Below are 24,223 nucleotides of genomic sequence, written 5' to 3'. Positions count from 1 at the left end.
TGGCCCTCCTCCCCTTCCAGTTTGAGAAGAGAAAATATACCCACATAATATCCATCAAGTATATCTCTCCTAACCTTCCTCGGGAGGTGGATCGCTAGAGGGTCCTCATCATCTGTGAAGGATGGGGTGGGAACCCTAGGAGAAGTGCTACCAGTTCCCCAAATCACTTCCACCCCATCTCGTTTCCATGCTGCCCACCTTGGGATTCCTGGGACATGGGCTGCCTCCTTCCAGTACTGGCCTCCCTCATGTACTGTATTTCCTCATCTGAGGAGGATTCAGATGATTATGAAATAATTTCTTAAGTGGAGTGCTGTCTATTCTTTTTTGATCCATGCCTCTTCTTCTTCTGTGGCCACCTGTTCCTCCCTTCAGGGCTTGGGCTGTTGGAGCTGCTGGAGGCTCCCCATGGTGCTTGCCCCTTGAGACCCTGGCTGGATGGCCCTGGTTCAGTTGTCTCTTCTCCACTGCCTTGGTCCTCTGCAAGGGTCCCGAGCTTTGTGTTATTTGGGCCAGGACCTGTGAAATATTCTTGATAATACCTTGCTTTGTGCGAGGCCGCCATTGAGCCTGTGTGTCTGGCGGTGCCCTCTATGGTCCTCCTGAGGGTCCATTTTGTTGTGGGCATTGTGGAGCAGTGGCAGCCTCCTTCCGGGTTGGAGCCCATGAGTGCCTTGGACGGCCTGCCTGAGTGTGCATGTTATATGGGCCTGAAGGCTGGTTTGGAGCTGCCTGGCCATCCCATGCCCTCTACTTGGGGGGCACGGTATGTACCCAGTACCAGGGCAACTGGCACCCTTGGAAAGTGGTTGGGGAGGAGAACAATATAAGCTTCCCCCAGCTGGAGCCTCTGCCCCCCCCCAGTGCTTTCAGCTCTTTTTGATGTATATAGGTAGGCTGGTCCCTGTCTCCCTATATACTTTCAGCTCTCTCTCTCTCTCTCGTGTGTGTGTGTGTGTGTGAGAGTGAGTGAGTGAGTGAGTGAGAGAGAGAGAGAGAGAGAGAGAGAGAGAGAGAGAGAGAGACTCAGGTAGGCTCCCCTACCTGTCAAAGGCATTTGTAGCAGGGCTGTGCCTGCTCAATAACTGGGGCATTTTAGCCCTGCTGCTCCTTGCTTCCTGCTGCAGCCCGCAAAAAAAAAATGTGGGGAAGTGCTGGCTGCTCCCTCTGGAGCAGGAGTCCTTTCTTTTCCACCATCTGTGCTGCACTGTCCCTCCAGAGGAGGCGTTATTCCCCCCCCCGTGCGCTGTTGACCCTTGTGCTGGGCTCTCCCCCCGGAGCAGGCGTCCTTTCTCCACTGCTGCTGTTGTCCACGCTAGCTGCTCCCTCCAGTACTGCTGTTCTCTTTCCTTCCGCTGCTGCCTGTTTTGGAGCTGTTTGTCTTCCCACCCTCTCAGCTGTCTCATGTCCATGGGACTTAACGATCCAGCGAGCAGAGGCTCCAAGCCTTGGCTCGTCTTTCTTTTTAACCATGCCAGTGGACCAGACTGGAAACCCTGTTCCTCAGGTCCGCCGGCAAGCAGCCCCACGTCCTTTGCCCTGCACCGGCCCAATCCCCTTAGGAGGTGGTGTTATGGGGCCACCACGGGCCATCCCAGACTCCTTTGCCACCATCTTTTTTCCGGCAGCCCCCAGCAGGACTCAGCAGTCACTCCAGCCTCAACACGGGACCAGGTAAATCCGTGTCCCAACCTTCCAACAGTGAATGGGGTTGAGGAAACCAGGCACGGCCAAGGCACTTTCAACAAGGCTAGTTGTAATTCTTACCACATTATAAATTTTCCGATCAGAGATACAAAGCCCAGCTCAATCCTATGAATGTTTATTTAAGAGTAAGCCTATGTGAGGCAATTTCCTGAGTTGCAAAGCATAGTTTCCCACCCTACAAACCAAAAGTCACGTCCCTGCAGGACATTTCCACTGGCAAATAAGTGCTCATCTTCCCAGACTGCAAACCTGAGTTCAGTTCCATGTAACATTGGCTAACAAGGGATTATTTCTGTGCAGCAGCTGCAAACCAGTCTCCATTGTATAGAACAATTGCCTTGGTTTTAAGCAGACTTTTATTTCTTATCCCCAATCACTTATGAGAGAAAACAGCAGAAGAACTCTGTGAAGTGGTGGCGGAATCTCCATGAAGTGTATCTAGCCTAAGAAGCAGAGGTTTGCTATATCTAGTCTAAAAGATAGCCCTGCAACTAGAGTCCCTGGTGCTCCCAGTGTGGGTCAGAAACACCTCCATGGGTGCTCATATAGATCACATTTCATCTCCCAGTGGCTTGGCAGATCCAGTGAAATCCCATATATTTCCTACATGAAATGTGTGCAAACTGGGATGAGGATTACTCTTGGAGATGGCATTAAAATTTGTGAAACAAGCATGTCTGAGGAGTGAAAAGCACTAATTCCCATACTAGAGATGGGCACTAAGCTAAAAACATACCAGGAGATTTGTCAAAAATCACTAATTTATTTATTTTCATTTATTTATTTATTTATTCAATTTGTATCCCAATCCCATTAGTGTCACAGCACTACTTCAATGCATTGGTTTGGATCAGTTCAGGTTCATCCACCCGGGAGAACCTGAATTTTCCCAAACCAACAAATTTGGTGGTGATTTGCAACCTCCTAGTTTATTTCCTCTCCCTCCAGCCTGCCATCCAGGGCCATTTGCACATGTCCCCGCTTACCATCTGAGAGGTGGGAACATGCGCGGAGACTGGCTGCCATGCCAGAGGAGCAGCCTCTCAATATGGCTGTGGCCGCCATGGTGGAGGAGGATGCAGCAGCAGGAAAAGTTAGAGAGGCAATGGGAGCAGTGGGAAGGGGGTGGGAGGCAGGCTGTGGAGATGCAGAGCAAGCCAGGTTGTTTTTCTTTTCTTTTTTTTAAAGATAGCCACAGAGAAACTCATTTGGGGAATGCTGTGACTTTGTGGTTTGTGTTTCATGGACTTCCATGAACCAATTGCCCACCTCTATCCCACACCTTTAATCCTAGACTGTGAAAAGTATTTTTATTTTTATTTTTATTTTTATTTATTTATTTATTTATTTATTTATTTATTTATTTATTTATTTATTTATTTATTTATTTATTTATTTATTTATTTATTGTATTTATACCCCGCCTATCTAGTCATTTTGACCACTCTAGGCTGCTTACAACATAAGGATAACAAGTTCTAAAAAATTTTATGACAATTAATTAATTAAATGATTCTATAAGATGGTAAAAATAAAAATAAATCAAATAAAGAGAAAAAAAAGGAAAGAGGACAGGAATTAACTGGAAGGGAAGGCCTGCCTATACATCCACGTTTTTAGTTGGTTCTTAAAAGTACCCAGTGAGGGTGCAGCGCGAATCTCCGGAGGTAGGTTATTCCAGAGACGAGGAGCCACTGCCGAAAAAGCCCGGTTTCTAGTTCTTTCCTTCCGGGCCTCCCTCAACGTCAGGCTCCTCAGCCTCACCTCCTGGCTCACGCGGGTGACATGGGTAGAACTAGTTGGGAGTAAGCATTCCGCCAAGTATCGAGGTCCTAAACCGTTTAGGGCTTTATATGTAAGCATTAACACTTTGAAGTCAATGCGGAAATGGATGGGCAGCCTGTGCAGCATGGCCAGAGCAGGAGAGATATGTTGGTATTTTCTCACTCCAGTGAGGAGTCTGGCCGCCGCACTCTGCACCACTTGAAGTTTCCGCATCAGCTTCAAAGGGAGCCCCACGTAGAGCGCGTTACAGTAGTCTAATCTAGAAATTACGAGCGCAAGTACTAAGGTAGTGAGCACCCCCGTGTCTAGGTAAGGTCGCAGCCAGGCAATCCTCCAAAGGTGGAAGAAGGCGGTGCAGACTACCGACGCCACCTGCGTTTCCATGGTGAGCATCAGGTCCAGGTGTACCCCCAGGCTGCAGACCCCACTCTTCGCGGCCAGGGCCACCCCCCCAAACATGAGGGAGTTTCCCAAGCCACCATCCACAGGGCCACCCACCCTCAGAACTTCCGTCTTATCCGGGTTCAGCCTCAGCCCATTCTCCTGCATCCACTGCTGTACGACCCCCAGGCAGTGCTGGAGGGACAGGACGGCATCACCTGCAGTTGGTGAAAAGGAAATATAGAGCTGGGTGTCATCAGCATATTGATGGCACGATGGTCCACATCCCCTGATGACCCCACCCAGCGGCCTCATATAGATGTTAAACAGCATTGGGGAAATGATCGAGCCCTGTGGAACCCCACAATTGAGACTCCATGGGGCCGAAATACTCTCCCCAAGCTGCACTGGGGGCCGGTCCTCCAAGAAGGAACGGAACCAGGCCATGGCCAAGCCACCGATACCCAACTCAGAGAGCCTCCCCAGGAGGATACCGTGGTCGACGGTATCGAAGGCTGCTGAGATGTTGAGGAGGACCAACAAAGAAATTTTACTGCTGTCGGCCTCCCTCAACAAGTCATTGTACAGGGCGACCAATGCCGTCTCTGTACCGTGGCATGGCCTGAAGCCCGACTGAAAAGGATCCAGGGCATCTGTTTCATCCAGATGTGCTTGAAGCTGATCAGCCACCACCCTCTCGACTACTTTGCTCATGAAAGAAATATTGTTATATAGTAGGCATAATCTGTAGTGTAGTTTCAAATTAAGAAGTGCAGGGTCTAATAACACTTACACCTGCACACACAAATCTTCCTTTTTGACTATGCATATACACATTCATTTATGATTCAGCTGCAACTATGGGAGGGGGGAGGCAGGAATCCATGGGGAGGGGATGGAGCAGTGGCTATATCCAGAGACAAGCCTCCTCCCCTCCTTTCTTCTGCAGCAATACAACACTGCATCACAGAGAGAGAGAGAGAGAAAGAGAGAGGAATTAGGTGGGGGAGAAGGAGAGAAACAAAATTTTCCAAGCAGCCTAATGAGTGAGTTGCAGGATGGATCTGTTTCTGGGTTTAGATGAAAAAGGTATCACACCGACAAAGACTGGGGTTCAGAAAGTCAAAGAGCACCCAAGCCAATCTTAACTGGCCAAGCAGACAGGCAACTAGGCAAGGAGAAGGCGAGGCGGCTCCCTCTGCTTTGGATGGAGAGGAGAGACCAAATTCCTACCCCATCAAGAGGGGAAAGCCATCTGAGGTGGGAGGATAAAATATATCGCTATGAAACACAACAATCCTGTGTGTTTGAAAGAGGGGGTAGTCTGAAGGAACATGGGCCAGCAGCTACCAGAAGAGAGGGGATGGAGGGAGTGATTGGAGATTACTGGCTACAAAAAAGTGTCAATGCTTCAGTACCCTTTCCCCAGGATGTGGCACAGCTACACTACATGTGAGAACGGCATTTGGTTGTAAAACAATAGACATTTTCATGCTCACACACCCATCTGTGGATGAAGCAGATGCCTCTTTAAAACTGCCAAACAACGGTCATACGTGTCTTATACTAGAATAGGTTTTCTGTGGCTGATGCCTCAACACAAGGAATCACTAAGTAAGAATGCAAGCCTACACATTTAAGGAAAGAGCAAACATTTCCATTGACCTAGTAAGTGGGGTCATATTATATTAAGCAGCTTGTGAAATACAGCTGGAGAATTTGTCAAGGACTTAATCTCCCCTATTATGCACTTGAGGAAATGTTATATCAATAACTTTCTCCAGTTAAGTGCCTTATTTTGCTAATTGACATAATTATCTATTTAGAGTAACAAGCAATAGCTTGGCACATACCTAATCTAAATATTGCTGCTGCAGAATCCACTAGAAAAATACTGCAGCAACTATATGGAACAAAAGGAAAAAGAAATAAGCCTCGGCAGCAGCTGTTTTCCTATTCTCCTTATTTTTTTTTTATTTCTGCAACCTTAGAAAGCTCATGATGGACTCCGGTGGTTAGAAAAACAACACCACAAAGCAATACAAATACTATCAGACTGTATATTTGTCCTGTATTATTTTTACACCCTGAATTCCAATTGTAAACAGAAATAACTTAGCATGACCATAATTACTGGACCACCTCCTGCTTAACTACTGCTTCCTAAACATATTTCATGGAAGAATATGTTTTCTATTGCAAAAAAGAGTCGATGGAATTTTTGCCCTAGGAATTCATCTGGAATAAATATACAACCCATGCCACTGCCTGGATCTGGTACCTTCTGCACACTTTAATAATTAAACAAGAGTGCCAGTTCAGCATTTACAATTGTAGTGATGAAGCTGACAACGCTTGCAAGCTCCTAAAACAGATAGATCGATATGTTCAAAAACGGAGAACAGTTTTTGATTTGTCGCTTAATAGATTTGTCCCAAATATATCAAACTCGAGGAAGGAAATGGCTCAATACCCATTGTTATTAGAGGCACAGTCAATCTTATCTTCACAACAACAGGTAGCCCATTAGACATAGAACTGACAGCTGGTGCTGCTCTATTATGGCACAACCCGTTTTTTAATTACAGTCTCGAGTTTATCATCTTTTCCTATGTGTTCTGCAATTTTTCATGCAGAGGTGAAGTCTGATTCAATTTACATACTGAGTTTCCTCTCTCAGTCTCCTTCATCAATAAGTGTCAGTGACAAACTACTATGCATAGATTTGAAAAATTAGGATGGCCACAATTTCCATAGTAAATATAAACATGCATAGTCACTCTTGAAAACTGCAATACTGTATGTGGCAAGATTCATGCAAAACACTGCAAGCAGGAAGGTTCAAGACTCTTTAACATTTGGTTGAAATTAGAGATGAGCACGAATCAGCAAAATGTCAGTTCATAGTGGTTTGTGGTTCATTGAAGTCCATGAACCATGAACTTCCTGAACTTTTGGTTCAGACGTTCAGGAGCCCTAGAATAGCACACACACACCCCGCAACCCAGAGACACCAAAATCACTCTTCCCCTAACTCTCTCTAAACCCCCTCCATACTGTATTTTGTGAAGTCTGGATTTTGGACATCCAAGTTATACACAGCCAAAGAGCCCGAAAAACCCACAACAACTATTAGATCCCGGCCATGAAAGCCTTCGCGAACACAAGTTATACACTCTCAAATCAGGTCTCTCCCCCCCCCCCCCCCGGAAAGCATCATTTAGCAGCTGGCTTGGGGGAAATGCCAGCACTGGTTCATGCCAGGGAACTTGACACATGGAGTCACTCATCAGAAGTGGACTGAGGAAGGACAATACCCTTTCCACAAACTCTGTGGACAAGGGAAGAAATGTGCTGCTGATTCCAAGGTAGAAGGGTTCTTATGACTAGCAGAAGTGGGTCAGATGTGCAAGTGGTTCTGCCTTATAAATAAGAACAAGCAGCTGCCCCAGAGCCCTTTGAGCCATGTCTTTGGCTGCATGACCTGCCAATCCAGTAGTCTCTAGGTCCCTCCCAGGGTTGCCTAGTGCATCTGATTGACAGAAGCAGGTGGTCGGAGGCAAGGGGGATAAAATGGGCAAACAAACCAAATGAACCAAAAATTGCTTTAAAGATTCATTGGTTCCCTTCGTTTTAGTTTGTTGCTTTTGACAAACCCAAACCGAACCGAACCAATGAACCAGTGATTTTTTATCAACTTCCTGGTTCGTGCCCATCTCTATTTGAAATCTGTTGCAGAGTTTTGAAATTGGAAAATTCCTTGAGCTCAGCAGCAGAAGCTGTAGAGACTCACAGAGCAGAATTAGACTCAAGTTCCCCAGAGAAGACCACTCCTTTTTCCTCATCAACTGGCACTTACAGTCTCAATAACTCTTTATAACTCAATAAATCTTTACTTCTGAGCTTGAGTCTCTCCCTGTTCCTTCCAATTAAGTTTAAAGCCCTCCTGATAAAGTTCTTCATGCTGTGGCCAAACACATTCTTCCCAGGCAAAGTGCCTCCGTCCAGATATTGCTGGACTGCAACTTCTAGCATTTCTCAATAATAATTATGTGGACTAGGGCAAATGATATCCAAGATCTGGAAAAATACCCTTTTCCAAGCCCTGCAACAGATCCACTTGGGTTTTCCAAGGCCTCTCAAGCCACTCTGTGTAGCCTTGAACTATCTACAGAGCTCCAGACCATGCTCTGAAAGAGGGAATGGTAAACTGCTTCTGAGTACAGTACTCTGTACTGTACTGAGAAAACCATGGAAAGGATCACCATATATTGGAATTGACTTGATGGCACATAATTATTAGTTTAACTAATATTGAGCACTCCAGCACTGGAGGCATTCAAGAGAAAATTGGATAACCATCTATTAGATCCGCTTTGATTTGGATTCCTGCACTGAGCTTAGGGTTGGACTCAACGGTCTTACAATCTTAGAACTGCAGAGAACTGGAAGGGACCGTATGGATCATTGAGTCCAGCCCTTGTCAGAGAAGCCCACTGGGGAATTGAACTCCCAACCTCTGGCTCCATAGGTAGAGACCTAAACCATGGAGCTAGCTATTCAGCAGTTAAGACCCCTTCTAATTCAATGTTACAATGATTCTATGAGTCTATTATATTGTTTAAGTTTTGCATGTCCACTTTGAGAATTTAAATGGAGATACCCAAGTACCTTTTGGTATATGAATAAATATCTCCCAAACAGCCAGTACTCTATATGCCTTCAGAAATAAAGTTTTCATTTTTCCCCAAATCATATTATGTCTGAATAATTTGCTAAGAATACATTGGAACCTGTCATGATTAAGCCATTTCCTTCCCTACAGGCAGGAGAAAGTGCTGTCTAGGTCAATCATACACTGATGAGCACATCCAGCTACACAACTGACAGTGCACATTGGATAAGAGACTACTAGAAGTTATCTCTCATTTGTCTTTTTGGCAGCCAGTAGTCAAAGGTGTTGCATTGTTGCTGCAGTGAGCAGCTTGAATGCGGTGAGTTCATGTTAAATCCCATCCTGAATACTTGGCCTCCCTGATAATCTGTCAAGAAGTAGAATGAGATAACTGTGTGCATTTTGCTTAAAACATGTTGCCGTGTCACTTCATAGACGTCATTTGCTTTTATCTTCTGATAAAGAGTCAATTGAGCTACCACTTTGCCTGCATTGCACCAACTGCTGCTTCCACATGCCTCAGTTTTCCTTTTGCTCTGAAACTGAGTGGTTGAAGGCAGATGACAAAAACTCCTCCTGTTCTACTCCATCGTAGCCTCGAAGGTAGAACCTTCAATCTGTCCCTTACACTTCCACATTCCCCTTTGCTTCCACCTCCCAGAAGCAACCTGAGCTCTAAAAAGAAGCATTCAGGCTGACAGGCTGTTTGCTAGACAATGTTCTGCACTTCTTAGTTTTGTCTCTTCCTATTCTTGAATTCTCCTGCTGGATTTTCTTTTTGCCGTAAGCAAAGTCAGACCTTCAGTTAAATCATTTTCCAGGCCTTTTATTTCCCTTGAATACTGTACAAAGTTTTCTTCCTATGCTTAGTTTGTTATTTGCTCAGTCATATTCCTGCCCAGATGTATGTCCTGTCTTCTCACTCACCTAAAACACAGAGTGCTACTTGATTTGAACATTTTCAGCAACATTCTTTATGCTGCAGCTTAATGGAGTTTTACGTTACAGAGTTGGCTTGCCTGCCTAGCACTATCTTTGCACTGAAGGATCTCCCTCAGCCTCCCTCAACACCATATGCTCCAGATATGCTTTACAGGTTTGTATCATCCACGGCCAATGTGGCCAGGAGTGCTGTTGTTTGATGATTGTAGTCCTATGCATCTGTAAGGTGCTTCACTGGGAAATGCTGAAATGCTATTTCATGTCCATTTTAAAACAAACCCTGTATTGGAAACAATAATGGATCATCTAGTGCCACCAAACAGTCTGTTAAGTATCTAGCATTGCTTGTGGTTGTAAGGCAGCCAAAATTACTAAATACAGAGAGGAATGTTTGAGGAAATTCCTATACAAAATGGCCTGATCTCTGCCTGTCAGCGTAATACGCAGAGAGGAACTAAGTATGTGACTACACAGCAGAGCAAATATATTTGGATCTGCTGTGATTCACTGTTTTTCACATCAGATTTCTGCAGGTGAAATCATTCTAGTCATCTGACAATATGCAGGAGCAGAACTTTGCATGGAGCTCCCTAAACTGTTGCCTTTGACAAGGTGCTATTTCCACGTCTTTTTTAAAATTTAGTTTTCCCCATGTGACATAGCAATACAGTGTTCCAGTGGTGCTTTGAAAGCCATTTTAAAAGCAGAACACTGTTTGCAAACAACAAGGACTCTATTAAGGGGAAATGACATCCCCACATGTGCCCTTTCACTTTCTGATTAGACAACCACACTAGACAGAAAACAGACAAAAGTGAGGTCGACCTGATCAGAACATAGTTAAACCACTCCTGCCAGCTGAACAAAAAAGATAATTCCCCACTAAAAAGACATGAATCCACAACAGGCTTCCTCATACTAAGTTTTATGTTGTGTAGTCACTGAATTTTAATTTGAATTCATTTGTGCCTGATTCATTGCAAATTGTGAGGTAAATGGTCAGTGTAGTTGCCCTCTTAGCTACCCATTCACTTTCATATTTCTTTAAATGTTGTAATTGTCCATTCCTGAAGGGAATGTCTCTCACCAGAACAAAACTCTAGCTGGACCATCTGGAAGTCAATAGACTTTTACAAAAAAGCAGGAAGTTCGAAGAATAATCAAGTAAAATAGAGCTACTTGGATACAGGACATTTTTTGTGACTTGAAATTCAATCAATGTGGCACTTATGCATGCACATCCAATTTCTGCCGCACCATGTGTACAAAAGAATATCCTGCAAATAACACTATAGAAGTAGCCCACTTCTAGTAAAAAATAATCTAATTATCTTAACATTTTAATTGCTTTTTAATTTTACCTATATTTCATATCTGTCTATAATTTTAAATTTTAACACTTTGATACTGTGACAGAATGCCCATGTCACCTGTCACTCATACAGTAGCTGAAGCTCTAGTGCAGGAGCCTATGAGAAGACAGGAGGGGCGGAGACAGTGAGACAGTTACCGTGGGAGTTAGGAAGAAAGAAGGTGAAAGAGAGAATGAGAGTGTGGAGGAGAGAAATTGAATAGTCAAGATAAAAGGTCAGAGAACTTGAGAGAACTGATATTAATAAGTTTGTTAAAGTGAATAAATCAATAAAACAAATGAAGAATTGAACATGTAACCAAAGATAAGAAGTTTTAACAAGTGATTCTATACAATGAAAAAAAAGAACATCTGTGATTCAACTTCAATCTAAATAAACAAGCTATGTTGGTAGCAAGTGTCTGATTCAAATATTCGGCAAGTGTGGATCAGGGATATCTACTGGTGGCAGCGGATGAAAGAGACAACGTTGCCAGAGTGAACCTTGGTTTGGGGAGAAACAAACAGGGAACACTGGGTGGAATGTCACAGATACATATAAAGAAGAAAGAAAGATTACCCAATTACCCACATTTTAGATGTATCAAAACATGCATTTTGAGAATAAATGTGATTTTGGATCCACACCTTGAGATTTTTTTAAACACCACAGTTTGATGCAGAAAGGAATTTGAGTTAAAAGTCATAAGAAGCTTATGCAGGGACACTCAGACACTCACATTAGTTAATTTTCTTTCTTTCAACCACAAGCTTTCTGTGTTTAGTCTCTTCCACAGATTTCAGTAGCCCCATGCTAACTCTCTGGTTGCTACAGACCAGTGAATGGATGACCAGCTTCAGGTTGGCAGTCAACTAAACTGCTAGCACAGGCAAAGCTTTGGTCCTTGTTCATGCAGAACATTTTGGCCATAGTTTTACATATCCACCTTGCTGGGCTCTGATCCGCTTCGCCTTCTGTTCTGCCTTACTGGCACAGAATACAAAATTGCACCTGATTGCCTGCAGGTTGTTCTACATGGGAAACTGCTGAGGGAAGTGTGCTGAATGCAGGCTCAGATAACATAGGAAAGCATTGGGGCATCATGGAAGGAAGCTTCTTATCATCATAGCAAAAGTGCCAGGCAGATTGTGATTGGTTACATCCAACTCATTATGCAAATACTTTCAATTTGCTGTCCTGATGGCTTGGTTGGGTAGCCAGGGACACTGGTATCATCAATATGAACCTATGAGAATCTTTCCTGTGTGCTTCACTTGAGGCCTGATAAGCTGGAACTGCAGAAAAGAAAGTAAGCTAGCATCTCATAGAACTCTCAGGGTTTTATGAATTCTACTTTCAATGTATTGCAACTTCTGCTCATAAGGGTGATATGATTTTATAAAGCTATCTGCCGTGCATCAGGACTTTTGATGAGACTAGAATTTTAAGATACAGATTAAACATTTCTAGACAAAAACCCAGTTTCATTCTCTCACACAACACAGTTGCACAATATGTGGATATAACAATTGTGTAACAAGGCTACAGACTTCATTTTGCAGGCTATTGCACACTGCAGTTGTTTGGTGGTACTGTATACAAAACAACATTCTGTGCTGACGCAGAGTATCAACAAAACCTACTCTCCTTATATGCCCTACTGGAGAGTTTTGAGTGACTATGGAAAGAAAGGTTATCTGACTTCCTAGGGACATAGAGTTTGAAGAGAACATCTGGCCAGAACACCTCTCTCCATCTGGCCAGAGGGCCCTCTCTCCAGATGCACTACACCATAATAAAGTATGATCACATAAACAAAGAATATGTACACAGCAAAAGGTGTTTGCAGTGCAATTTGCCATTCTTCCTACATAAAAATAGACATGTTTTAAGTTTCAGTAGAAAAAATGGGTGATGAGCAAACAGGACATGATTTTTCTACTTCAAAATGATAAAAGAGGACCCTTCTCAGAGCCGAAACACATGTTACACATAAGCATTTGTGACAATGTGATGACTAATTGATCTTTGTTGCTTTAAAAGTTGCTCTGGGAAGAGTAGAAGTGGTAGTAGAAGTGTTAGTGGAGTAAGGAAGTGGGGAACCCTGAATCAATTATGTGTTTGAAACCCACTATGTCAATGCACATTGGACACTAGAATGGATGCTCTGCATATTCACCCCACCTCTCCACTGTCAATTCTATCCTCCTAAAACAGCATTTGAAAAGAAGCAAGAATGTCCGTTGAACTACAATCATAGCTTTCTTCGGCAGATATCTTTCAGTGTAATTTGCCCCTCAGATTGCCTCTGAACAGCCAGCATGCTTCTGACTTCCCTTACACCCTGGATTACTCAAAGCCTGGCCAACGTTCCCTCTAATTTTCAGTTTCATTAGGGTCTGTGGCAACTGGAACCAAAGGAGCTGAAAATGATCACTGTGGGTGCACGGAGGAGGAGGAGCCCTGTGTGGAGGGGGCAAAGGTGTGCACACATGCTCTGCTGTACACCTTAGAGGGAACCTTGAACTTGGCGAAGTGTCCTGTATGGATTTTAGCTTCCAGAATCCCACATCAAATATAGCCAGTGACCATAATTGGCTGGGAGATTCAGGGAGACACAATCCCTCCAAATAACTTTTGATTTTAAGAAATGAGAAGTTATAATAGGCACTTCCATAAACATATAGCTTTTTCTTCTTTTGTGCTTTTTTGGTTAATATCATATGGCCAACAGACTAAATATATGAACAGGTTGACTGGATGTTCCATTCAACCCCCAAATAATGTATTTTGTGATATCTAAATGACAGTGTAGTGTAGAGGATAGAGTGACAGCCTAGGACTCAGGAGTTGAAATCCCCACTCAGCTATTAAAAAAATTCACCATGGGGGGGGCACTCCTCAAATATCTCACATACCTTGAAAACTCTACAAGATCACCATATGCCGAGCTGTAACTAGCAGGTTTGCCACCTGGGCCATGTGGCATCATCTCCCACCCAGTCAGTATGGTAAGAAGCCCCTCACGAAAAAGCAGAAGGAATGTGGCATCCTCCTCCAATCCCAAAAAAGAAAAGTTTGTGGGTTTTTTTAGAGGGGGGGAGGAAAATTAATTCCCTGGGGATGTGGTGTCATTTATTTTCCTATTGCTCACCAGTATACTCTCCTCTAGATTTCAGTGATCTTGAAATATTCATGCCCTGAGGGGAGGCCCACCACTGCTCCACCCTAGCTACAATCCTAGTCATAAGTCGAAATCAGCTTGACAGCATGTGACAGACAAAAGACAGCTGCTATCATAGAGGAAAGGAAGAGAAAACTGATTTACTGAGAAAAATAGATTTTATTTGGAGTATAGTATAGAACCTTATACAGTGTTTTTTCTGCCTCTTTGGTAAACAACTGGTATGGTGACATTATACAGCTCCACTTTCTCTTTTATGAATGTTTTATGTTAATTTTTAAAATACAGCAGGCAACTATAGAAGAAAACTGTTGACACCCAGGTGAATCTGATAGCTCTATCTGTATATTGGTTTTGGAGAAAGGGAGTTGAGGAGGTTTTATTTGCTTTCAGTTATCACAGCCGGAAGATCAAAAAAAATGCATAATACATAATAACAATAAATGCTCTGGTTTCTCTTCAGATCGTATAATACAAATTACTATAGCATCCAAAGTACTAGGCACAGAAGAATACTGGCTAACAGTGAAGAGGACTGTTTCCTGAGTTTAAAATGATTGTGTTTGCTTTTTAGCAATTTGCTGAAACTGAAATAAATGTAGGCTGGAACAGTGGAACTAAAATAAAGTATGACAGCCTTTATATTGTTACATATGAGGGCATATCAAAAGATATTCTCCCAAAATATTGACAGGGCCCAAAAACCTATTGCAAAGTATTTTATGCATGAGGGCAATGGTGCAAGAAGTTCCTGCATCTTGCCAGCCATTTGTCACTTGACTGGGCACACAACTGAACATGCAATCAGTTGTGCAACCCTGGTATGGCCAAGAACAATACGGGCAGCCAACAAAAGCATGCCCACTGTGTACACCATTTCCGGTTTTGTGCTGCATGTTCCCAAAAGGATTCAGGACAACATATCAAAGTAATGATGAATATACCTCCTTGTAGCTGCTTGTAACCTCAATGGATAATTTAAAAAAACAAACAAACAGGTGCAAAAGCTTTTCAGTTACATCTTCATATTTTCCAACCATGCCAAAGACCAAAGGGCTTATATAAAGTTCACTTAGAAGGGAAGTCCTTTCACTAAATATTCTTTGCCTTAATTAAAAGCTTCAGGTTTATCATTGAACTGTTTTCCTCTTCTGGGGGGCGGGGGCATGAGGAGCTGCCCCTTAAGTGCACCTTTTAGCCATTACTAGATGGGAAGAAATTATTAATTCTTGTCTTTCTTCCATTAAACAAAATTTGATATCATTAAGTTTCTTTCTTTTATAGCAGAAGCGAACAGCTTATAGCCTTCCAGATATTATTGGAATATAATTCAGATCAGTGACTGGTTATGCTCTAGCTAGGGAGATGGGAGTTACTATTGATAAAATCCAGAGGGCCACAAATTGGCCATGTCTATACTATACTTTTTTGCTATGAAAATGAGGGAGAAATGCAGGGAAAAGAGTCATTAGCATCCTCCTCCCACTCATGGAGAGCAGAAGTTGACTAATATCACATGACAGTAGCCCAATGAAGACATTAAGGGGGGGGGGGTTTGCTGCTGCCTTGTCATGTCTGTCAGTTTCCTACAGATAGTTCAGGCTGTCATGATATGGGGGTGGTGATGTTAGGGTGAAAACACTCTCATTCTTGTGTGTCGATATAGGTAAAGGTAAAGGTTCCCCTTGACAATTGTTGTCCAGTCATGTTCGACTCTAGGGGGCGGTGCTCATCCCCGTTTCCAAGCCATAGAGCCAGCGTTTGTCCGAAGACAATCTTCCGTGGTCACATGGCCAGTGCGACTTAGACACAGAATGCTGTTACCTTCCCACCGATGTGGTCCCTATTTATCTACTTGCATTTGATTGCTTTCGAACCGCTAGGTTGGCGGGAGCTAGGACAAGCGACGGCTGCTCACTCCATTGCGTGGATTCGATCTTACGACTGCTTGGTCTTCTGACCCTGCAGCACAGGCTTCTGCAGTTTAGCCCGCAGCACCACCATGTCCCTTCGATATAGCACACTTTAAAAATGCCTGAATAAGATGAACAGCATCATGTAGATTCACTGCAAAAGCTGAACAGATGATAAGCATTCTCAGAAAATGAGATAGGGGTAGTTAAAGAAGCAGCTTGGCTTACTTTCAAGGCAGCTAGTATAAAGCTAACACATTTTGAGGGCTAGCATTCAAAAGAGAAAAGAGAAATTTATGTCTCCCCAAAATATCAGAGAAACAGAGGGAGCATATACATTTTATGAAGAGCTGTTACTTGAGTATATGACAATAGGATGTATACAGATGACAAACTGACAAAAATGCTCTAAGTCACCAGTCCCTTTCTTGAGATGTTTCATCATATTCTGTACTAGCAAAAGCCAATTCAAATTAATTTCTCCCCTCTCCCACTCCCACGGGAAAATTCAAAACAACATTGCTGTGTTCTCTAGCAAACTTCCACCCAGGCATTGACTGCACCCAGCCCTCTTTATCTTCCACAGTTATGCTGTTACTTATGCTATCGTTCAACTGTCTCTCCTAGAAACCCACAAACATAATAAGAATTAAGTCTGTGGACATCTCCAATGAAAGGGGATACAAGTGATGTACTGTACCTCCATTGTCTCACAGGAGGCGTACAAAATATGCAGTCACCATCAGCTAAATGCAGTCCTTTTGGATTTGTAGCCTCAAAGAAGTTGTTCTTATATCCATGGTATACACTCAGCAGATAAGCAGTGCCTATTCTTAAAACAAATATTTCTGGCATAGGGAAGGAGCTTTCTGCAAAGCACAAGTTGAGCTAAGGCTAGAAGCTAGAACAGTAATTTTTGGTGGAACTAAATGGGTGGAGCCTAGTGATTTGGGACAGCTCGCAGGTAGTGCAAACAGAGATTCTAAGACAGTGGTGGGAAATCACCAGACCACCAAACCTTTCAATGCTCAAGGAAAAAGCAGGGCTGGGCAATTGATCATGTAACAGAGATTACATGGCTGATGAACCCATTCTCAATCTCCCCTTTTATGGAACCCCTGAACAGCAAGTATCCCATCACTCATTGCAACTGAAATATTGCTATGGGCTGAGCATACTCAGTAAAATTCAAGTTACAAGGAGCTATCAGATTTATAGGTTCTACGGCATCTGACATTCCTACTAAGTACTCGGCTGTCTATACATTTGTAGAAGCTCTGGAGACTAGAATCACACCTTTTCAGCAGCCCAGGCACCAAGGAATAGTTCTTGTAGACAACTGTTTTTATTAAGAGCCCTTGCAGGTCTTGTAAAGAGGCCAGCTGGTCACAGCCACTACCACAGATATCTTCAGGTATATATTAAATGAAGACAAATCTTAATAGGCTTAAGGCAGACCTGGGCAAACTGCAGCCCATGGACAGTTTTGAACATCAAAACCATGTCTAGCTTTCTGTCTAAAGTTGATCAGTTGCTTATCTTTAGCATACCGCAAAATATCTCTTTAGTATTTGCGAAGATTAACAAGTTTAAAATAAAAACAATCATGCCATCACTGTTTCATTTTATTTTAAAGTAAAGTTGGTTCGGCCCCCGAACACAGTTCAGATTTTTCATGTGGCCCCCCTATAGAAATGAATTGCCCACCCCTGGATTAAGGTATGAGTAAGTTTTGCAGGCTTAAAGAGTGTGGAAGAAGCATTTGAGCCCCATCAGAAGGTTTTCTAAGCTGGTCTCAGAAGCCAAATTGCAATCCATACCAAAAGGAGACAACCCATAACCACAAAGACAATAAACTCTGCAAATTCCTATACCTTCTGTCCTTCACAAGTTACATTTTCCTTCTTTTCTACTCTGCTATGACATCCACAGTTCTTTTCATGGCAGACCCAGCATCTCTGTAATACGACCAGATTCTATCTGAGATCCTGATATCTACTGGGATCTCTATCCGTCCAGCTTAATCTAAGGCGCTGCTATACTATAATCATACAAGATGTGCAATCTTACAGAAACTTTAACAAGGAGCAAATACTAACTATGCACAGATTTCTCTTGTCTCAAAAGCAGGGCTGGAAAACACATTTTTCTATGGCATATGGCATTTCTAGTACATTCTTGGGAGCTCTGGAAGACTACATTTCCCATGCTCCCTGATATCTAAGACACTGGTGTTATCTGTGTTGAAAGCACCGGTGCGGAAACTGAGTTGCATCTGCCTGAGACACGATTCAGCATTTCATACTAAATCCATTGGCTACAGGGCACCTAACAGAGCTTTAAAATAAAGAAATAAAAATAAATCTGAATGAAAACAATATGTGACTCATAATGCCACCATACTATATCAAGCAGGGCAAACGGACATTCCAGAACAGGGAATTATGATTTAAACTTCAGTACCATCATTAGCAAATCACACATGGAGTGTTGGGCAGGTGGGTTATCCAAATCAGGGCATTGGTTGCCCTATGCTGGGAACAGCAGGGCGGTTGGCAGCTCTAAGGCAACAGAGGAGCTTCCTCCAGTGCAAGTCGCAGAAATTAGGTTATTCTTGCTAAAATCACAGCATTCTTCCTGATAGCCAGCAATTATGCAGTGGCACAGAGCAATCAGTGAGAAGATGGGCAATTCTAAAATACAAATTTTTTGTTGTAGAAACTTATTCAGAGAATGTTTTCCCATGAGGTAGCTGTTGCAGCATGTATAAAAAAATGAAAACAAATGAGTTTTTAAATTGGTTAGTCTTTCATGTGCCACAACCTTTTGTTTTTATTCCTGCCTAACAAATTTCCCTTGCCATGCATTCAAGGTGCATCATGGTGCTTCATGAGCAAGATTCTGAATATTGGCATTCATGGTTCCATATTTTACCACACATTCCTAAAGAGAACAAAAACAATCCAGTATCAGCTAATGCAGAGCCTCACCAGTAAAATGCAGGCAGAAGGACCTGAAATGGGTGGGGCCAGGGATGCAACTTTCAGGAACACAACTTCAGTGCAAGGCAGTCTACCTCTCTCTCTCTCTCTCTCTCTCTCTCTCTCTCTCTCTCTCTCTCTCTCTCTCTCTCTCTCTCTCTGTGTGTGTGTGTGTGTGTGTGTGTGTGTGTGTGTGTGTGTGTGTGTGTGTGTGTGTGTGTGTGTGTGTGTGTGTGTGTGTGTGTGTGTGTTGCAGTTCAACTATATTCTTGAAATTAGAGGAACTGGAACTTCTGGTCAAGCATTTGCCAGCATAAAAGGAAAAAATAGAACAAAAAGCTGTAAAGTAACAGGAAGATTTCTAGTTGATGAAGATAACTTGATAAAGATAAGATTTTGTCTTTTAGATGATTTTAAAGCACAGTTTAAAGTTAGTTGAAGTCTAACCTAGGTTACATGATTTCAAAGCAAACTTTCCCTTTAGGGCACATTGAAGATTATTCAATGATTCCAACCAAGTTTCAAATGCCATGCTGACATATGCTTCAATGGGCATAAACGTCGTAATACTTGCACGTGTGGAGATAGCACAGGTCTGGAAAAGTAAATATGTGTGATTGCTCATCACAATATCACATTTTCAAAGGAACCGAAAGAACCTTGGACTGAGGATACAAGAACGGCACTGTTGGATTAGACTTTCTGGATGAGACCTTATTCCAGCAGCGAAGGGCCCCATGTCTCTGGGAAACTCATGAACAGGACATGCCATAAAACTGAAAGCCTTCCACTGTGTGATCTGCCACCAGCATCTGTGATGAGAAAAACTGCCTCTTCATTTCACAACAAAGGCAAATAGCCATCAATTGACATACTCTCCTATATCTCCCACGGTAGGGTATAAAGCAATCTGTTAAAAGACTTTCTACACCTTGACAAGAAAATGAATCAGACTAGAAATAGCACTACAGTCTGACATATGATAATAAACAGACACCTTGACTGATTTTACAACTACAAGCATTGAAAAGTCAAACACAGCTCCGGTATGTAATCTACAAAATTTAGGTGCTAATCTTTGATACAGCAAGGTTCTCCATTGACTCAAGTTTTTGGAAGCTATTCTCAGTGAATGAGTGAAATATATTTTTTCTCATGTAAACTAACCATGCAGTAGGCAACGTGACTCCCACCTGCAGCATCATAACATATTGGTGAAAAACTGAGAATTTATACTAAAGATATGCTGACCAACTCTTGATGTGTTTGTCTTTGAAAACACCAAATAAATGCTTTCTCTTCTACATTTTTAACACTGGGATGACATGTCTTCGCAATTATCTCCCTGCTGCCCTTCATTTATTACTAGACAGCAGGCAAATCTTTCGGCCATGACACAGTGCCCGAAAAAGTGTTCATCCCCCACCCCTATCAGCCATGCTGCTCCCTGCCCACATTATACACTCTCACTGCCCATTTCTGTTCTTGCCTTCCATACAGAACTTGCTCTTTTTAACAGGTTTCATGCATCTGAAGAGACAAAAACGACAGAGAGGCAAATGCCCAGTGGCGAGGGGATTTGCACCATCTTCATCTTCTATGTAGTAAAAAAAAAAAAAAGTTTTTTCTTCTGTTGTTCTGATGTGAATATGCATCACATAGTACAAAAGCCTTTCCCTGCAGAACAGGGGCCACTGTACCTGGCTCGGGGCCACTCAGGTCTGGAAAGGAGAGGAACTCCTTGCAGATGTCCAAATCCAGCTTGGGTGGACTCTTCTCCCGGCAGAGACTGGTGACAATCCGAGTGGCTGCCTGACACTGTCTGTACTTCTTGGTGGTGCTCATTTCCCAAGCTGCATTTCCTTTGCCTCCTACCTGGCTGACTAGGAGAGATATTAGAGAAGCTAGGCAAACAGTAACAACGTGGCATATGCACACACACACAGACACACACCAGACACCACTAATGCATTAGTGTCATCTTGGTGGATCTTTGCCCCCAGGCACCCCAAGAGAGAAAAGCTGTAGTTAAGGTGCACGCTTGACCCCCTGGTGGCTACTTTCCGAGAAAGTACTGCTTGCTTCAAGCCAGCGCCTTCGGATTGTCTTGTTGCATCCAGTATCAGAGAGCTGTGTTTACTGCCAAGGCGTGTTCTGCACAACGATCCTCCTCCCCAATTCAGTTTGATTCTCGCCTTGCATAGTTTTCAAAGCCTCCTTTCAGAAAATCTTTTTAACCCCTTCACTGACATGCCTTTCCTTTCAGGTGGTGGAAGTATTCCTCACAATTCCCTGTACAAAAGAGGCAATGCTCTTTACAGAGCATATGCAAAGGTGGTGGAAAGGAGAGCGTTGAAATCGTACAGCGCAGCAGAACAGCTTGTCACAACACGGAGCTGAAGCTGAGCAACACTATTGGTTCCCACACATGCTGTTTCCAGAACAAGGGAGGGAACAGGTTTTATTTATTGGCTTATCCCAGTCCTACCACACTAAACTGCAGATTGCTAATAGGGTGCCTACCCTTTTTTGTGTTCAGTAATTAGATCATTGTTTTAATTTACAGCGCCACTTCTGGGTTCCCACTGTCGGATCAGGCTGCATGAGCAATTCCCACATACGGAGAAGTGCCAATTGTCAGGCAGGAACAATGTTCGCATAATAGGCAATTGAAACAATATTCAGTAGAAACAAATTCTGGCTTGGAAGTGGAGGAGGAAGAAGCCAAGCTAACAAGGAACATGAGATATGATAAAGGGGTTGCTGCCCTGTTCTTACATATCAGAAGATAGTGGGCGTCTGGAATAATGCCACTGTATTTTATAGTCACAGATAATTACCTGTTAACATAACTTTATGTCATTATGGAGACTTGGTGTCAAGTAATAACCTGCTTTAATCCCAGGTAGGGGGACTCACATGTTCTTATTGCCTGTAAAGAATAATAAAGAAATGAAGAAATTTTTGTTATGGGCTCTGCTTAAGAGTGTTATGTGTTCTTTTTTTTTCTATTCCTAATACTAAGCTCAGAATCCTGCATCAAATACCTGCAACATCCCTGTAAATGTATGTTGTTACTGTGGAATTCCATTGTGATTAATTTTGTGCCATGTTTCTTTTTCCTATCACAGTTCTGCCTGTGATAAGAATGTGTCAATAGAAGACATGGAATGTAGCTGTACATTGCACAGTTCTAGCATTTTGATACCCCTTTAACTGTCTTATATAATCCTGGGATCTCTAGTTTTGTTAAGTAATGGGAATGCTGTGCTAGAAAGCTCTAATGTAACTGTTCTCAACCTTTAATCCTCTAGATATTTTGGACTATATCTCCTAGAACCCAGAACATTGACCAGTCAGCTGGATCTCTTGAGAGACAACGTCCAAACCGAATAGAGGACCAAAGATCATAAAACAACACAGTTGTCCTTTTGTGACTGCATGTTGCAACAAGATACTGGCAACTGCTCTTTAGAATTCTACACCACTGGCTCAGATGGCTCTGAAAAGCATCCAGTGGGTAACACATCTGGCAATGGCTAGGGCCAACCCAATACATTTTGCTGCTTGAAGCGGAGCAGCCAAATCCCGGGTCATGATATGTAATACCTGAAGACAGCCAAGATATTTTGGTACCCGAGGCAAAAATCCCACAAGTTAAAAAATTAGCAGTTTCTATCCCTTGTTTTTAGCCTTTTGTTTCTGATCATGGGGCGTTCTTGGCAAAGATACTGGAGTGGCTTGCCATTTCCTACTCCAGGTGGATTGCGTTTAGTCGGAACTCTCCACTATGTCCTGTCCGTCTTGGGTGTCCCTGCACGGCATAGCCCATAGCTTCTCTGAGTTACTCAAGCCCCTTCGCCACGACAAGGCAGCAATCCAAAAGGACGCTCAGCTGTGGACGTGCCTGGAAGTGAAAGGAAAATCCAATGCTGCAAAGAAAAATACTGCATAGGAACCTGGAATGTAAGATCTATGAATGTTGGGAAGCTGGAGGTGGTCAAACAGGAGATGGCAAGAATAAACATCGACATCCTGGGCATCAATGAACTAAAATGGGCAGGAATGGGCGAATTCAGCTCAGATGATTATCATATCTACTATTGTGGGCAAGAATCCCGTAGAAGGAATGGAGTAGCCCTCATAGTCAACAAAAGAGTGGGAAAAGCTGTAATGGGATACAATCTCAAAAATGATAGAATGATGTCAATACGAATCCAAGGCAGACCATTCAACATCACAATAATCCAAGTTTATGCACCAACCAGCATTGCTGAGGAGACTGAAATTGAACAATTCTATGAAGATTTACAACACCTTCTAGAACTGACACCAAAGAAAGATGTTCTTCTCATTCTAGGGGACTGGAATGCTAAAGTAGGGAGCCAAGAGATAAAAGGAACAACAGGGAAGTTTGGCCTTGGAGTTCAGAATGAAGCAGGACAAAGGCTAATAGAGTTTTGTCAAGAGAATAAGCTGGTCATCACAAACACTCTTTTCCAACAACACAAGAGGCGACTCTATACATGGAAATCACCAGATGGGCAATATCGAAATCAGAATGATTATATTCTCTGCAGCCAAAGATGGAGAAGTTCTATACAGTCAGCAAAAACAAGACCTGGAGCTGACTGCGGTTCTGATCATCAGCTTCTCATAGCAAAATTCAAGCTTAGACTGAAGAGATTAGGAAAAACCACTGGGCCACTCAGGTATAATCTAAACCAAATCCCTTATGAATACACAGTGGAAGTAAAGAACAGATTTAAGGAACTAGGTTTGGTGGACAGAGTGCCTGAAGAACTTTGGATAGAGGCTCGTAACATTGTCCAGGAGGCAGCAACGAAAACCATCCCAAAGAAAAGGAAATGCAAGAAAGCAAAGTGGCTGTCCAATGAGGCCTTAGAAATAGCAGAGAGGAGAAGGGAAGCAAAATGCAAGGGAGATAGGGAAAGTTACAGAAACCTGAATGCAGACTTCCAAAGAATAGCAAGGAGAGACAAGAGGGCCTTCTTAAATGAACAATGCAAAGAAATAGAGGAAGATAACAGAAAAGGACAGACCAGAGATCTGTTCAGGAAAATTGGAGATATTAGAGGAACATTTTGCGCAAAGATGAACATGATAAAAGACAAAAATGGGAGGGACCTAACAGAAGCAGAAGACGTCAAGAAGAGGTGGCAAGAATACACAGAGGAATTATATCAGAAAGATTTGGATATCCCGGACAACCCAGACAATGTAGTTGCTGACCTTGAGCCAGACATCCTGGAGAGTGAAGTCAAGTGGGCCTTAGAAAGCCT

At 42.9% G+C, this 24,223-nt stretch overlaps 1 protein-coding gene across 1 annotated transcript in view; it reads right to left on the bottom strand.

Annotated features, from left to right (window-relative positions):
• SYT6 (synaptotagmin 6) overlaps positions 1-21,278 on the bottom strand; it is a 165,260-nt gene extending 143,982 nt beyond the window's left edge. The window contains exon 1 of the mRNA XM_078393355.1: positions 20,621-21,278. Coding sequence (XP_078249481.1) covers positions 20,621-20,765 — 145 coding nt within the window. The 5' untranslated portion in view covers positions 20,766-21,278. The remainder of the gene's footprint in view (positions 1-20,620) is intronic.
• Between the last annotated feature and the right edge of the window lie 2,945 nt (positions 21,279-24,223).

This window comes from Pogona vitticeps, chromosome 4 (assembly GCF_051106095.1).
Source record: "Pogona vitticeps strain Pit_001003342236 chromosome 4, PviZW2.1, whole genome shotgun sequence".
Taxonomy (NCBI): domain Eukaryota; kingdom Metazoa; phylum Chordata; class Lepidosauria; order Squamata; family Agamidae; genus Pogona; species Pogona vitticeps.
This window is presented reverse-complemented; position numbering and strand designations above follow the sequence as displayed.